The sequence below is a fragment of the Prionailurus bengalensis genome, chromosome D4 (genome assembly GCF_016509475.1).
Source record: "Prionailurus bengalensis isolate Pbe53 chromosome D4, Fcat_Pben_1.1_paternal_pri, whole genome shotgun sequence".
NCBI lineage: Eukaryota > Metazoa > Chordata > Mammalia > Carnivora > Felidae > Prionailurus > Prionailurus bengalensis.
In genome coordinates, this window is record NC_057359.1 from 91,159,290 (window position 1) to 91,175,592 (window position 16,303).

Here is a 16,303-nt window from a genome sequence, read left to right on the forward strand (position 1 = left end):
GCCCTCCTCAATGTCCATCACCCATTTTCCCCACCCCCCGCATCTCCCATCCCCATCCACCCTCAGTTTGTTCTCTGTATTTAAGAGTCTCTTGTGGTTTGCCTCCTTCTCTGTTTTTATCTTACTTTTGCTTCCCTTCCCTTATGTTCCTCTGTTAAGTTTCTCAAATTCCACAGATGAGCGAAGCCCTACGATATTTGTCTTTCTCTGACTTATTTCACTTGGCATAATACCCTCCGGTTCCATCCACGTTGTTGCAAATGGCAAGATTCCATTCTTTTTCATCGGCAAGTGTATATAAATCACATCTTTATCCATTCACCCGTTGGTGGACATTCGGGCTCTTTCCATCCTTTGGCTATTGTCGATAGCGCTGCTATGAACATGGGGGTGCCCGTGCCCCTTCGAATCAGATGTGCAGACACACGTTAAGTGCTGTGACTAGGGAAGGGGGGTTGCCACTGGCATCTGGCGAGTGGGTGGAGTGAACCTCCTGCACCGCATCCGACGGAACCGTCGGCCCCAGATGTCAGTGGTGCCAAGGCGGTGCTGAGGCTAATCACAAGTTGACACGGGCAGGACCGACCGACGTTGGGATGTGTTCTCCCTTATCCAAGGGCGTCTCTTCCCCCGTCCCTGTCACTTGCATAACTGAGGATCCGTGAGCCCTGGACGGGAAGGGCCCACCCTTCCTGGGCTCGGGGCTGCACCCTGGGGTCTTCTGTCCTCGCAGGTGGAAGATCGTGTCCCTTGGCCCATGCTCAGCCAGCTGTGGCCTTGGCACCGCCACGCGCTCCGTGGCCTGTGTGCAGTTCGACCAAGGCCAGGACGTCGAGGTGGACGGGGCGGCCTGTGTAGCTTCGGTACGGCCGCAGGCCAGCATCCCCTGCATCACCGCCGACTGCGCCTACCGGTGGCGTGTCAGCACCTGGACACAGGTGAGCACGGCAGCTGGGGCGTGCGTCGGCCGAGGGTCCTCATACGCAGGGACCTGGGGGCTTGGATTCATCGTGACCCCCTGAAAGGAAGGGGGAGACTGGGGCGGGAGGAAGTAGTCAGGGCACCTAGAGACAGAAGACACGACGAGGCCTGGAGACCCGAGGGACGGGACGGGTCTGGACCGAGGTCTGGAGACACCAGGCCACGAAGGGGAAGGTGACTCAGGTCTCCGCTCTTGCCTTTCTGGTGCCGTCACCTCGCAAGGTAGTGGAAAGACAAAGGTAGATGTGGTTAGGTCTCCTGCGGGAAGATCTCGCTCATGGTCGGGAGGGGGAGAGGAGGCAAAGCAGACAGCCACCGCCGGCGTTGGGCACAAGGACTCTGGGCGTCGGGTCCTGGTGGAAATGAGAGCTCAGACGAGGGCAGTGCAGGGCAGGAGGGCAGGGGGGGGTGCTGGTGCCGTGACCCGGCAAGGTAACCCCTCCGAGCCTCAGTCTCCTCACCTGTGGAATGGAGACGTGTGCCCGCCCCCCGGGCTGTGCACAGATGAGATCAGATCATGCCTGGCCAGCGGTCACTGCCGTCCTCGACACCCTCTGGCGAGGTCAGCCTCAACTCCCTCTCTTGTCTCCCGGCAGTGCTCTGTCTCCTGTGGAGACGGCATCCAGCACCGGCACGATGCCTGCCTTGGACCCGGGTCCCGGGCACCGGTGCCAGCCCACTTCTGCCAGCACTTGCCCAAGCCAGCCACGGTGCGGGGCTGCTGGGCTGGGCCCTGCGCTGGGCAGGGGACCCCCAGCCCGGCACCCCCCGAGGAAGCCACTGCTGGTGCTCCTCCGGAGCGGCCCCGGCCCCAGGCCCACCTCCTCTCCCCAGCTCCCCGGCTTCAGGGGCTTCTGCCTGGGCCCCAGGAAAGCCCGGCTGAGTCCAGTTATGTCCTTCAACTTTCTGTCTGGGCACTGGCTGGCTGCGGGAAGGGTGGGCAAAGCCGTCCCCAGCTGGGAGAGCTGGGACAGCCTCCTTGTGGGGACCTCCTGGGGTCATCCTGCGAAGCAGCCCTTGGGTGCGGCGGGGGCTGAAGGCGTGGCCTTGGGAGGCGGGGCTCCAGGCTGGCCCTCTCTTTCCACTTTGCTTCTGCTGGCCGAGTGCAAGCTCGCTTTCCTTACCCTCAGCCTGAGGTTTCATAGGATCCGACCCAGGTCTGTGGGACGCAAGGCCACGTGCTGCTGTCCACACTGCCTCCCTCTCACTGGAGCATCTGGAAGCGGCTCTGTGCCCTGCCTGCACCCATGCAGCCCCTCCCCTGACCTAAGAATGTTTTTCCAGCTGGGCCTAGGAAGCTGTCAGCCACCCTACCTCTCAGTGTCCTACCCAGCGTGGAAAACCCCGAGCCTCCCTTCGGGGAACGCCCCGCCCTGAAGCTCCGTTCTCCTGTGCTCCTGCCTCCTTTCCAGGCGCCTGTGGCCGGCAGCACCTTGAGCCGACAGGAACCATTGACATGCGAGGCCCAGGGCAGGCTGACTGTGTAGTGGCCATCGGGCGGCCCCTGGGTGAGGTGGTGACCGTTCAAGTCCTCGAGAGTTCCCTCAACTGCAGCACTGGTACGTCTGGGGCCACACACACCACCGGTCTTGGTGTGGGGCCTCGGGCACTGGTGAGCAGGACTCCAGCCTGTCCCGTTCCCAGCAGGATGCACCAAGTGCATTCTCCAGCCCCCCCCCCCCCCCGCTCCATAATCATCATGGCCATCTCGAGCCTGTCGTGCGATTGTCCCCGTTCTGCAGATGAGGAAACTGAGGCTGTGTCTGATGACTTAGAGCCACAAAGGCAGGAAGTGGGACGGTTGGGACCCGACCACAGCTCAGTCTACCCCAGGGCTGTCGTGCTGCCCGCCCAGAGCAGGGGGTGCAGGACCCTCACCACTCCGTCACTTCCTAGGGGACATGTTGCTGCTTTGGAGCAGGCTCACATGGAGGAAGATGTGCGGGAAACTGTCGGACATGATTTTCAGCTCCAAAGCCAACACGCTCCTGGTGAGGCAGCGCCGTGAGCGGCCGGAAGGCGGAGTTGTGCTGCGGTACCGGAGCCAGCCTGCCCCGGGAGCCTCCCATAGAGGTATGGGGGGCGGGGGCGGGGGCAGGGGGGGGGAGAGCAGAGCCTCCCCCACGTCCCTGCGGGTGCCGCCTACCGGGCGGCTGACTGTCATGGAGGAGGACACCACCAGCTCCCTGTGCCAGGACGAGGTCCTGGTGTGTGTGCTGCGTCCCTCCCTCGCTAGGCCCCTGCAGCCACATGGGTGGCTGCCCTGGCACTCATGTCCCTCAAGACCCTTCAAGGTCCTCTGTGAGCAGCTTTCCCCCAGCCCTGTTCCGGTGCAGTGTCCTCTCTGCTCAGCCCCCACAGAGCTGGTGTGTGAGTGCATGCTTGCACGTGTGAGCGAGCGCGCGCGCACACACACACACACACATACACACACACACCCCTCAGGTAGAGGATGGCATCCCATGGCCCCACTGGTGTCTTCTAGTAGCCCTCTTGGAGGTCTCAGGGGACTTTCCCTCTCCCAACAGCCCAAGCTGGCTGAAGGTGGCTTCCCTAGCCAGCTCCAGAGGTTTCTGGGCCCCCCAGGCTTCACTTCTACAGAGATTTGCCTGCCCCCCCCCCCCCACCCCTCAGCAAGTAGCTTTTTGGTGCCTGAGCACAGGCATTGAGTGCTCAAGGGCGGGCCACCCCTTCTCAGGCTCCTCTCTTCTGGCCTCCCTCCCGCACATGGGCTCTTGCCTCACCAGGGGCACAGGCAGGAGGCGCAGGCAGGCGGGGCTCCCGTGGGCTCCTAATGTCAATGGCCTTTGTGACAGTTACCTTCACTTTACAGAGGAGGGAAGTGAAGCTCAGAGCATTTAATGCCTTCGCCTAGGGTCTCACAGCAGAAAGTGGTACAGGTGGGGTTCGGCGAGGGCTTCTGTGGCGGAGACCCGATCTTGACCACAATGCCATATTGCCCCCCTTCACTGCCCCCTGGCTGTGAGCCGCCCTGGCCTCTGGCATTAGTGGTCTTTCCCAGGGCTGCTAGGTCCCGAAGTGGCCCACACCCAGCCCATCCACCTGCTCTCCTCTGCAGAGTGTGATATGCAGCTCTTTGGACCCTGGGGTAAAATCGTGAGCCCCTCGATGAGTCCACGTGGGAGGAACCTGGGGGGCTGCCGCATCTTCATCAATGTGGCTCCACGGGCCCGCATTGCCATCCATGCCCTGGTCACCAGCGTGGGCACAGGCACTGATGCCAGCCACATCTTGGTAAGGCTACCAGGATGGGGACAAGAATGGGTTGACTTTTGCTATGAGTCTAGACAGCTGTCCCTGGGGATGAGAACTGGGGGTGCTGTACCCACTTTGCCCCCAAACCTCAAAATCATTTGTGAAAGAATGAGAGAGAAGAGTTTCCTCCACTTACTCACCAACAGATGCTTACTGAGCTCCCCACAGGAGTGAAATAGACAAGACCTTTTCTGATGTAGACAGTTAACCCAGAACTCAAGCATAATTTTAGGTCCTGATATAACTTTTCCAGAAGAGTGGATCAAACCCTCCTCCCATGAGGTCTGTGTGTTCTGGGAGAACTGCCCTCTGCAAAGTGTCAGCTCCCCTGCTGGAGGCAACCTGGCTTCTGGAATTAGACAGACCTGGGCTCAGAACCCATCTCTCACACCCTGGCTGTGTGTCCTTGGGGAAGTAATACAACTTCTCTGAACCTGTTTTCTGGGTAGAATAGTAGTGGCTTCCTGACAGGGCTGTTGTGTGTGGCCCTGAGTGTATGATCCCTTGTATATTAAAGGCACCATAAATGCTAGCTACCGTTTTTGGCTGGCCCTCTGGGGCTGCCCCTTTCCCTTCAGATCCGGGACATCCACAGCCTGAAGACGATGACATTCCGTGGGCAGCAGGCACTCTACTGGGAGTCCGAGGGAAGCCAGGCTGAGATGGAGTTTAGCCAGGGTTTCATGGAGGCGGGCGCTAGCCTGTGGGGCCTGTACTGGACCCTCGGATCTCGAGTGCAGGAACCTGGCTGGGCCGTACCCTAGCTTCCTCTCCAAGCACAAACCTCCAGTGCCCTGCGTGCACAGTAGGATGTCTCCTCCAGGTTCTGGAAAGGAAAGAAACGAACTTGACATTTATGAGCACCTGTTAGGTGCCTGGCAAGCCCCAGAGGGTTGACTCTGGTCTCTGAGTGCTTTCCAATTTGAATTCCGTCCAATCTTAAGTATCTCCTTTAGGGCCTCCTCCAACATGCAAAAGGCTAGGCGGCGGGAGGCAGGGTCTGGACTCTGTCTGGAAAGGCAGTCATCAGTCCCTCTGTACCAATAAACGGAATGTGCAGTCTGAGTAGCGTTTTTCTTCACATAACCTGTCCAATCTGCCTTGAAAACCCACCCCAGGGCATTGCCGGAATTCCCTGGCTGCGGCAGGGCTCTAGACCCAATACTGAGCTGAACAAGCCCCACGCCACCCATGGTGGTCTTCTTTTTCTCTACCCAAGAAGGAGGGACGAGGGAGCGTGGGGTGGAGAATGAGCCCCCACGCTGGCACACTCGTTAATTCTCTGCGAGGCCCCGCCCCTGTGCTGGTCCGGCTGGGAGGACCTGACCACCCGGGAGGGCGGGTGCCGCCAGGCCCCGCCCCCTATGCTGATCAGCGCGAGACCCTCGGGCGCACCCGCCACCGCCTAGCGAGTCCCGCCCCTTATGCTAATGAGCGGCCGCCTCTCCCACAAGGCAGCGCGCCGGGCCAACGCGGCCGGCTCCAGAGCCCTTTGTGAGGGTGGCGGGCTGCGCCAGACAGCGGCACCATGAGCGGCTCGGGCGGGGCGTCGACAGCGTCCGTCAGCTCCGCGCCGCCCGCGCAGGAGGAGGGCATGACGTGGTGGTACCGCTGGCTGTGTCGCCTGTCGGGGGTGCTGGGGGCCGTCTGTGAGTACCCGGCCCGGGGGAGGGGTCGGCCTCGCCGCCCACCGCGCATGCGTGTTCGGCCCCGCCCCTCCGGCGCGCCCCCGCGGGGAGGGGCTGGTGGGGCGGGGGGCGGTCTGCGGTGGGTGGGCGCGCGCGGAGCGGACGCCCTGGCGGTTGCTATGGCCCCGGCCCCGCGGCCCGGGCTCCCGCGGGGCCCGCGGCTGGGCTGGCGGCGCTGGGGACATTCCAGGTGGGAACGTGAACTACCGTGGCCGAGTTACTGCCCCCCGCGCCGCATCTGAGCGCTGGGACGGTGCGTGCGACCTCTGCCCCAGGGGCTTTCCGAGACCTCCCATAAGTTGCCGGGAGAGCGCAGCACTGCCCGGCCCGGAGGCAGCCTCACCTGTTGGCGCGGGCGGAGGCTCCCTTAACCTTTGGGCCAAGGCTGTTTAAACATGGGCGGGTGGTGCCCGGGCACAAGTAGTCCTCGAGGGAGGGCCGGGCAGTGAGCATCTGGGTCCTCACTGTCCACTCCGAGGCCAGTGCATTCCCTCTGCTGTCGACTCTGCGTCGGCCACCGCTCCTCTCCCCTCCTCATATCTCCCCCCCACACCCCGCCCAAAGAACACCGCTAGGAAGGCAGACCTGCTGCAGGAGTAAAATGAAGCTCATGTGGCAAATACGTGTCTGGTCTGTTCGAATGGTCTGCTGTCCTGTCCTGCGGCCCTCACCTTTGGGAATCACTGGAGTGGGTTTGAACGGTGCCCGCTTGGCACAGAGGGCTGGAGCAGGACAGATCCTGATCAAGTCGGCCGGAGGGAACACCGCTCAGGGTCCCCTGCCTGTCCCACAGTCGTCCCAGGTGGCTGGGTGCTGGAAGGAAGTTCAGGGGTGCAGGGTTAGGCGTGTGCTGTGCAGAAGGGCACACCCTTATCCAGAGGTGATCATGGGACAGGCCCTTCTGCGGATCCCAAAAAGGCCCCTGAGTGCCTGTCACTGCTGTCAGAGCAAGCATCTTTTTGACTTTGTAGGCGAGACTGGCGGCTCGGGATCAGGCTTTAGATAGGATCCTCTCAAGTGTGGCTAGTTGTTTTCCTTGCAGACGAGAGTGGGAGTCCTGTGGGGAGTGAGGGGGCCAGTGGTGGAGAAAGGAAAGGTTCTGCCTGTGGCCTCTGGGCCCTCACCCTCCCTCTGCCTTGGATTCAGCAGCCCTTCTGGCTCCCGGGTTAAGCCTGGTCTCCCATCCCGTTCTGTGCTTCTTTAAGTGAGGTACCTGGGCCGCCCCAGGAGTTCATGGTGTTGGGGCTACTCCAGAAGCATCAGGAGAAACTTGTGTCGGTTTCACCTGAGTATTTGGGGGAGGTGATTGTTAACGCAAATACCAAATAGGAGATCGCAGGGTGGGGTGCAAGGCGAGAGTTTTAGGGATGCGATGCCGGGCGCCCCGCTGGCTGAGTCAGTAGAGCGTGCGACTCTTGGTCTTGGAGCTGTGAGTCCAAGCTCCACGTTGGGTGTAGAGGTTACTTAAAAATAAAATCTTAAAAAAGTTTGAGTGATGAAACAGGAATTCAGATAAGGGCTGTGCTTCCAGCTGGTCACTTTAGGCAGAACGTCCGGATCTCCAAGGGGTGAGACCCCCTCCGGGCTGGATTGTTAAAGGACTCCTTGCTGCAGCCTTCTTTCTGGGTTGAAACCTAGTCCTCCCCTAAGGTGGGCTGTTGGTGGGACAGTGGGGGCAGGGTCAGAGCTGGAGGAGAAGTACTGACTCAGCAGGGGCATTGTCTTGTGGGCACTCAGGTCTGTGTTCTGTGTCTCCGGGGAACCTTGCTGCCTGGAGGCTGATGGGACGTGTCCGGGCTGAGTGCCTCTAGTACGCAGAAAGTACCTCTGTCCCTCTAGGAGACCTTGGGACCACGCGAGGGCAGGCCCCCTGCAGTCTGGGGTCACTTCGTCTGGTTTCATCCTCCCCCTGCAGCCCGTATAGGGTTACCTGGGAGAACGGCAGAATTCCAGGCCCAGGCAGGGATCAGGTGCCAGGCGAGCTGCTGCAAGTTTAATGAACTGGCTGCTGATTGCTGCCTCGGGGCCCAGCTTCCAGTCCACCCCAGCTATGGCCCTGGGCAGGGCTTTGCTTCCAGCTGGGAGCCTGTGCCTGGGAACCACCAGTTCTTGGTGAAGCTGGGCTGCTGGCTGCAGGGAGAAGCGAGGGGAGCGTGGCACACCCACCCCTCGGGGTGCGGTTGGGAGCACTGGGCGAGGCTCCACACTTGGGACCCCGGAGAAGCCACTTTCAGGGCCTGGTGTTTCAGGGGTGGCTGGGCCGGGCTGTGGCACTTGCCCGCACTCAGGGGACAAAACAGGCCTCAAAAAGTGACGAGGACGTCCCCGAGGTTCTTCAGCTGGTGTGCAAGTCACAGCTGGGATTGTGACCCAGGTCTACCTGGTCCCAATTTTTGTTCCCAGCGGGGCAGCAGGCCTCGCCCCAGCAAAATCCAAGCCTCATTTTTGGCGCCAGAGGCTTCTTGTGTGGCCGGCCCTGTGAATGGTGACACCTGCCTGAACCTGAGGCCTGAGTCCTCTTCTCTTTTCACGCTCGATGCCTTGCGGCGGGTATTGGTACAGCTGGGGTGCGGAGGCCGGCCCTCCAGGCCCTGGACTGGAGACAGGGTGAGATGCCCTTGCAGCCGGCCACACCCTTGCCGCAGGGTCTGGGCCAAGCCGCCTCGCCTCTCCCAGTCTGGGTCCTCACCCACGACGTGGGGCACTTACAGGGACCTCGCTTGTCTCAGATGGCAGAGTGCAGTGCTGGGTGTCGGAAGGGGTCTGCCAGGGGTCTTCCCTGGCAGGCTCTGTCCCTTCCTGCCTGCTAATTCCGGCTCCTGTCTGCTTTCAAGCCTGCGCCATCTCGGGCCTCTTCAACTGCGTCACCATCCACCCTCTGAACATCGCGGCCGGCGTGTGGATGATGTGAGTAGCCCCGTGACTGTCCTGCCCCATGGGGCTGGGGGCACGTGGATTTCTGGTCGCCTTGCGGGGGTCTTCACCTCCTTTCCACCCTGCCGTGTTCACTTGTCCTGATTCTCATTAGGGCCGGGCCAGGGGGGACACTCACCCAGGCCTCCATTGGGTTTAGGGCCGGGGTCACAAATGCCTCCCGAGTGTCCACGGAGCGAGACTCTGCAGGCACTGTGTCTGCTACCAGGGGCCTGGCCTGTGGGAGCTCGGGGGCCGTCAGGGCTGCTGGAGGAGGCTTGGTGGAGGCTTGGTGTCTGGTGGGATTGGAGTCAGGTGCTGGGGGCTCCAGGTCGGAGGTGGGCAAGCCAGACGGGGCAGGTTAGAGCTGGTGTGGGACCAGGGGCTAGAAGGCCCCAGGTGAGTTCCCTGCCCCCCTCCTGGCTGGGTAGCCTGATCCCGTTGGAAGGGAAGGCGGAGGGGGTGGGGTGAGAATCAGCCGGTGAAACTCTGGCCGTGCCTGAGCCACCTGCGCGTGAGAAGTGGCTGTGCACCAAGCATCGTCGGTGCCCACGTGGGGCTTGGCCTGGGAGGGACACAGAGGCGGACAGGGTGGGACCCTGCCCTCAGGGAACTCAGGCCAGTGGTGAGGCCTGTGGGAGCGGGGCCCGGAGGCCTGTGCTGGCCAGAGGCAGTCAGGAGGCCGGCCGGCCTGGATGTGGGGGGGGTGGGTTGGGAGGACTGGCCTGTAGCAGGGGGCGTGTGAGTTGTGCAGAGTCCCTGCTCTGGGCTCATGTGGGCTCCCGGGGCACCTCAGCTTGGGTTCTGTCCCTGGTAGGTAATGAGGGCACTTTCTTCCGAGGCTTGGGGTGGACGCAGGCTTGCTGTGGCATTCTTTGAGGGCCCGGTGTCTGTGACCGTGACCCAGCCGTGGAGAACAAAGACTGGAGCAGACCCCCTCGGTCTGTCTCCGTGGCTTCACTGGCCCCAGCCGGAACACAGGAAGGAGGGGCAGGGTACGGGGCCTGCTAGGTGCCCTCCTCCCCGTGTGGGCTTCCCAGGGGTCAGCCCCCAGTGACTGTTGTGCCGTCCTGATGGGTGAGCCGCTGCCGGGGACAGCTTTCCCCGCACAGACGACGATGTCGGTGACAGTGGCGGTAACGGGGTGGCCGAGGGGCGGCCGGCTCTCTGCAAAGCGCCCTGTGTCGAGGAACCCCTCCGCGTGCTCACGGCAGAGCTGAGGGGCACCTTCCGAGACAGGAGGGGTGAAGGGAAGGCTCTGGTCCTCGGGTGGGGAGCGGCTCCGCAGAGGCGCTGAGGGGAAGGTGGGGGAGGGGGAGCGGCACTCTGGTGGGCATTGGGGCGCCCCTCCCCGACCCTGTCAGCCCACCAGCCTCTCTCCCTGCCCTCCAGCATGAACGCCTTCATCCTGCTGCTCTGCGAGGCGCCCTTCTGCTGCCAGTTCATCGAGTTTGCCAACACGGTGGCGGAGAAGGTGGACCGGCTTCGCTCCTGGCAGAAGGCCGTCTTCTACTGCGGGTGCGGGGCCCCCGGGTGGGGCTGGACGGTGCGGGGACTTAACCCTCCAGGGCCCCCGACCCGGGCTCCCAGAGTCAGGGACCTGAAGGGCAGGCGATGGCCAGCGGGCCGGGCTGGGGGGACCTCTCGGGGAGGGCGGGTCTGCGATGGCTTCGTGCAGAGTCCTCCTCTGACGGTGGGTGTGGCATGTGTGGTCTTGCCTCTGGGGGGTGAGCCCACAGCCGTGGCCGCCCGCACTTCCGCAGGGAGAATGCGTGCCCTGCAGCCTCTATGGGCTAGAGAAAAGTGAGCGGGGCCTGGACCTCTGGCCCGGGGTTTGAGAGTTGTTAAATCGACCCTGGTAGGCCCAGCGATGTGCTTCTGTGCAGCCTTGCCCGAGGGGTCCGTCCCGACGCCCCGGCACGAAGGCAGGTCGCAGAACAGAAAGTATTACCTGCCAGTAGGCTTCCCTCGATTTTCCTGGTTCTAGCCACAGATTCGCTGTGGGGCATTGTCCACCTGAGTCATGAGGTTGAACGAATTTCAGGGTGTGTCCCATACACGGAAGCTTCTAGAACAGTGCTGGTGCACAGGAGGCCCTTCGTGGCTTCTGACAGCAATGGCAATGGTTACCACGATTTAGGTTATCTTTAGCAATAAATGCGGTGATCTTGGGGCACCTGGGGGGCTCAGTCAGTTGAGCGTCCTACTCTTGATTTTCACTCAGGTCATGATCTCATGGTTTTGTGAGTTCAAGCCCCACATCGGGTTCTGTGCTGACAGCTCAGAGCCTGCTTGGGGTTCTCTCTCTCTCGCTCTCTCTCTCTGTCTCTGTCTCTGCCCCTCCCCTCCTCTCAAAATAAGTAAACTTTAAAAAAAAAATAAATGTGGAGATCTTTATTCCAGGGTTTTTTCCCTTCGTGGAGGCCAGTTGCTTTGACAGCAGGAGATGTGCGTTGCATTCTAGAGCCGCTTCCTACTGGGTCTAAACCACAGAGAAATAGAGGTTCACAAAATACTATCTGCCATCATGCCCCTTGCCTTGATCTGTATTTTAAAAATACTAACAGTAATATACATTTACTAAAAATAACTTGGAAAATATTAAAGCTTTACTGCTTGGAACATTTTGGTATGTTTCTGTCCATTAAAAAACTTTTTTTTAATAGTTTTTTTTAAGTTATTTATTTTGAGAGAGAGAATGAGAGAGAGAGAGGGAGAGAGAGAGAATCCCAAGCAGGTTCTACACTGTCAGTGCAGAGGCCAGTGTGGGGCTCGATGCCACACACCGTGAGATCATGACCTGGACTGAAATCGAGAGTCAGAGGCTCAACTGACTGAGCCACCCAGGCACCCCTGCAGGTTTTTTAAACTTGTTTCTTACACAGTATGACCGTTATAAGTAAATTTGTGTCCTGCTCGTTTTCACGTAATACCGTGGCGTAAACATTTTCAGGATCGCCGGTAAAGACTTCATAAGATTACTTTTACTGACAGGAATATTTATTCCACTGCCTGTGTCATGCTTTCTTCCTCTGTAAACAGTGGTACAGATTAAATCAAACCACAGTAAACAGCGATGAGCAAAACTTTTCCTGCGGTGCTTTCCCTAGGATAGATCTCTCCTTGGGCATGGAATTGTTAGGCTGTAGGTTAGTCATTGGAAAGATTTCAGTATGCGACTGACTTGCTTTCCCAAGAGGCGAGCAGGGTTTCTGCCTCCTCTCCACCCCGCTGGTGCTGCCCGTCTCGTGTCTAACAATTGAGCTGTTTTTCTGAACGTTTTTACTAATTGCATTTTCCCTCCTGAAAATGTTCTAGTTTACTTCTTACCTACTGGCGTCTCAGTGTTTCACTTAGCAAGTTCTGTGTTTCCTATAGTGAAGATTTCTTAACCCTTTGTTCTACTTCTCTCAGACGTCTTTCCAGCCGGTTTCCCTTCAATTTTGTTCTGATAGAAGGTTTCCCCCTTGGCTTTTTTTTTCTTTCTAGTTCCCGTTATTCTTTTACTACTGAAAGATTTTATAAGCACAGCAAAACCTCACGATCGCATGTCCCGCCTGAGTAGAGAGGCAGGCGGACTTGCGGCGGCCCATCTGGCGGCCCAGTGTTCGCCTTAGCGTGCGGGGTGTGCGTGGGCAGGTGCGGCTGCTGGGCCAAACGGCTTCGCCCAGGGAAGCCACGGGACAGAGCGCTGGTCCTCCAGCTGCGGTATCTCCCTGGCCTAGTTAACCCACTGCCACGGGTCTGGAAATCCCAGCCGGAATCCAGAGTCAGCCCCGTGGACACTCGAGCCAGAGGGGACACCTGCCGCCAGGGGGCGCCCAGCCGTGGCGGGGACCAGAAGGAAACCCCTTGCCTTGTGCGGTTCACGCTCTGGGATCTCTCTTGTTGAGATAAGGCTGGTTTCACTGCACCACGAAGAGCTGACCTTTACCTGGTGCTGATGCTGTTCCAGGCACTGTGTGTGGAGTTCACACGGGAGGAGTTCAGGAACTTGGCCTGTCACAAAGCCGCTAGGGAGGAACTGACAGGAGATTTTTGGGTCGGCCTATTCCCCGAAGGGGTGGGTGGATGACCCCAGCGCTGTTTTACTCTGTGTACCACAGACCCTTCCAGAGGTCTGATGAAGGCTTGGGTCCTCGCCTCAGAAAGCACACGGAACTTTGCAGACAAGTGCACGGGTGTCTAAGGACTTTTTGAAGCCTGGCCGTGACCCTGTGTCTGGACTGATTTCTGGGGACCCTTCCTGCACCTGGCTCTCTGGGAGGGGGGGCCTGGGTTGGTCTGGGGAGCCTGGAAGTCATATGGCAGCCGCAGGGCAGGGGTACCACCTTGACCCGGGCTTCTCTCCTAGGATGGCCGTCGTCCCCATCGTCATCAGCCTGACCCTGACCACGCTGCTGGGGAACGCCATCGCCTTCGCCACTGGGGTGCTGTACGGACTCTCGGCTCTGGGCAAAAAGTGCGTTTGCCTCTCCCAGCCCCTGGGAGGGATCTTCACATCCTACCTCCTGTAGTCTTCTCAGTGCAGAGGGTCCAGGAGGGGCCCCTGGTGTCCGTTTGTGGGAACGGGCACGGCAGTTGTCAGTGACTCTCATCAGTGTCCCCAGGGTGTTTGCCGCTCACGGGAATGAGAGCAGGAGGGTTCGTGGACTTCCTGGTGGCCTGGCTGTGCCCCGCCACAGCCGACAGTGGGGATGGCAGGTCTGTGGCTCGGCAGAGCCTCTTCCCGTCCAGCGCCCATGCCTGGCGTCCCAGTCAGTTGCCGCCCTCTGCTTCAGAGCCCGGGCTGCAACTCTGAATCCAAGATCCCGGGCAGCCTGTGCCTCTCTTAGAGGCGGCCATCCTAGCAGCAGCGTCTCTGGGGACACCTGCTGTCCCTGCAGCTGAAGCCTCGGTCACAGGCCAGGAATCTGCTGGTGGGTGGGAGGACTGGGCGTCCTGTGACACTGACTCGCTGTCTCCCCAGGGGCGACGCGATCTCCTATGCCAGGATCCAGCAGCAGAAGCAGCAGGCTGATGAGGAGAAGCTCACGGACACCCTGGAGGGAGAGCTGTGAGGCAGGTCAGGTGACCCGCTCCTTCCTGCTCGCCCCTGGGACTCTGTGTGAGCACGGCCTGCAGGGATGAGGCCTGGAGCGTTGACCCTGGAGAACAGCCTGGAAGAGGAGCCTTTGCCTAGCTCCTGTCAGCCCCCTTACACCTGTCCCTACACCTGGAATCCTCCTCTGTCTTCCCTCTCTCCAGATCTGTGTCTCCTGCCCCGGGCCTTGGCCAGCAGCAAGGAGACTGGCGGTGGCAGCAGGCAGGCAGCGTGGGCCTCGGGGTGACCCAGGCCGCAGGACTGGAGGCAGAGCGGAGCCCGCAGTGGCTGCGCACGGGCGGCCCGCCTGGCCCCGCCCCTCGCAGCTGGCCCGGCTCCGCTGGAAGCAGGCTGCCGGGTGGGTGTCCGGACTCACACCGCTCGCAGGGCCGCAGGGCCAGGAGGAGCTTCCTGGGGGATGCCGGTCCCGGCGTGAGCTGGGAGGCACGGCAACCTGGGCAGGGGTGGGGTGAGCCTCCTGTGGCTCTCCCTCGGGGCAGGGCAGCGTGCTGCTGCCCCCGGCCTCATCCCGCTGCCCAGGCCCCTCCTCGCCGCTCTGCTCTCCGTGGGAGCCCACAGCAGTCCCGGGATGCTCCTCGAGTGCCCAGTGCAGCGGCTGGCTGGCTGGCTAGGGAGCGCCCCTTCCCCAGTTCCCGGGAACCTCAGACAGGCCACTCCGGGACGCTTGTCATGGGTCCTCCCCCACGGCCCCCAAGGGCCCGGTGCCAAGGAAGCTCGGAGGGCAGGCTCTCCCCTGCCCCGTGGGGCTGCTCGTCCACCTGTCTGTGTGCCCCTGCCGTGTCGGCCGTGGCCGGAGCCCAGGCAGCGGGGCCGAGCTCCGCCCACCTCCGTATTCCTGCTGGCCTGCCCCCTACTCTGGTCTCTGGGGAGCTGGGCAGAGGCCAGAGCCGCCTCCAGCACCACGAGCTGTGCGCACCGGGTGCCTGGCCCGTGTGGGGGGCCTGCGGAAGCCGCCCTGGCGGGGATGCGCACTGTCACCCCGGCCTCCCTCCATCCGCTGTTCCTGGTGTCCCCTGTGTGTTTCTCCCTCGGCCCGCTGCCTGCCCCGCCAGCCCGACCGGCGCCCAGCTGCCAGGCATGTCTGGTGGGGCCTGGCTGAGCCTGGGCGGTGCTGGGAGAAATGGGCTGGTGTGGAAAAGGCTCGGTCTGGGGCCCAGCTCTCACTCGTCCTTCTCCCAGGGCCCCCGGCTGGGCCCTGCTCAGAACCCTGAGCTCGGGCCCAGCCCCCCTTTGTTGAAACCACCCCTAGAGCTGTGTCCAGATCCTTGCTTCCCAGAGGGAACCCTCCTCCCTGGGGCTCGTTAGCGTTCCTCGCAGGAGCAGCACTCACTGTCCCGGGGGACGCGCACAGGGCTCCTGGTCTGTGGCAGCCCCCAGCAGCCTTCCAGCGAGCCCGACCAGGCCGAGCCCCAGGGGGGCGCGGGCCATGCGGCGTGGCCGGCGGGTGGGACACGTGCCTTTAGGGGTCCTCTGGGACCACCTTTCTCAAGCCAGCGCAGGGTTCAAAGGGCTGTGGGCTCCAGGCCTCTCCAGGCGGGCGGGAGTGTGTGTGTGCGTGTGTGTGTGTCTGCTGTGTGTGCCGTGGACAAGACCGTCTACCTCCCAGGAGGGGCAAGGGCCCTGCCCGCCCCTCTTGGCTCATTCTTATCTGGGAAGTGGGACGTGGGGGTCACTTCTGCCCAGCCCTCCTGCCCCTGCTGCAGGGGCCTCGCTGGCGGGGGTCTCCCTGCTGCAGGAGGGGAAGGGCTGGCTGTGTGTCCCGGAAGGTTGCACCTCCGTTCTGTCAGCAGGTCTGCTGGGGGGGATGGGGGTGGGCCCTGGAGGCAGGTGCAGAGGTGGGAGGGCCCTCTGACCCCTCAGTCACAGGCAAGAATGGACATGCTACGTGCCCGAGGTTCCCAGTGAGTGCAGCCGAGCAGTCCCGCAGCCGGGGATCCTGTCCCCCGCCCGTGTGGGCTGCCGCCCGCAGGGAACGTCTGTCTGTCTGGGTGGCAGAAGGGGCTGGGCTGCCAGGGCCCACTCCTGCCTCAGTGGGTCTGGACTCTGCCTTCTTGGGGTCCTCGTTCACGCTCCATGTTTAACTTGTCTGAGCAATAAAGCCTGGCTGTGGTCTGAATGCTCGCTCGTGCACTCTGCCTCCTCCTTTCTCCCTCTGATACCGTAAGTACGGGGGCCGGGATCGCTGGTCCTGGGAGGAACTGCCATTTTATCGAGGACCTTCTGTGCTGCTGGCCCTGTCCCAGGTCTGCTGGCAGCATCTCAGACAGGCAAGTGGCTTGTCGAGGTCACACAGCTGGGAAGGGGCGGAGCCTGTCGGATGGGGCCGTCGTGTGGCCAGGCT

The 16,303-nt window shown here is 61.5% G+C and overlaps 2 protein-coding genes across 3 annotated transcripts in view; both read left to right on the top strand.

Annotated features, from left to right (window-relative positions):
- The window catches only part of ADAMTS13 (ADAM metallopeptidase with thrombospondin type 1 motif 13), a 31,544-nt gene extending 26,225 nt beyond the window's left edge, over positions 1-5,319 (top strand). The window contains 6 exon segments of the mRNA XM_043566874.1: positions 734-938; positions 1,578-1,869; positions 2,394-2,540; positions 2,878-3,054; positions 4,061-4,236; positions 4,836-5,319. Coding sequence (XP_043422809.1) covers positions 734-938; positions 1,578-1,869; positions 2,394-2,540; positions 2,878-3,054; positions 4,061-4,236; positions 4,836-5,021 — 1,183 coding nt within the window. The 3' untranslated portion in view covers positions 5,022-5,319.
- A 376-nt stretch (positions 5,320-5,695) lies between these two features.
- Positions 5,696-16,082, top strand: CACFD1 (calcium channel flower domain containing 1). 2 transcript variants are annotated; one of them, XM_043567275.1, is made up of 6 exons: positions 5,696-5,906; positions 8,780-8,852; positions 10,251-10,376; positions 13,213-13,320; positions 13,828-13,923; positions 14,106-16,082. In XM_043567275.1, exons 1-5 carry the CDS (start codon positions 5,786-5,788, stop codon positions 13,916-13,918), a joined length of 519 nt encoding a protein of 172 aa, XP_043423210.1. In that variant the 5' UTR covers positions 5,696-5,785; the 3' UTR covers positions 13,919-13,923; positions 14,106-16,082. The 2 variants fall into 2 exon arrangements, with proteins under 2 accessions (XP_043423210.1, XP_043423209.1); XM_043567274.1 differs by having other exon boundaries at positions 5,697-5,906; positions 13,828-16,082.
- Positions 16,083-16,303: the final 221 nt, after the last annotated feature.

What these genes read in the sequence shown, in the direction of transcription:
- CACFD1 (XM_043567275.1), top strand. Translation starts at nt 5,786, where the DNA reads ATGAGCGGCTCGGGCGGGGCGTCGACAGCGTCCGTCAGCTCCGCGCCG. An exon ending in GCGGCCGGCGTGTGGATGAT is followed by an intron (nt 8,853 to 10,250) that starts GTGAGTAGCCCC and finishes CCTGCCCTCCAG; the next exon opens with CATGAACGCCTTCATCCTGC. An exon ending in AAGGCCGTCTTCTACTGCGG is followed by an intron (nt 10,377 to 13,212) that starts GTGCGGGGCCCC and finishes CTTCTCTCCTAG; the next exon opens with GATGGCCGTCGTCCCCATCG.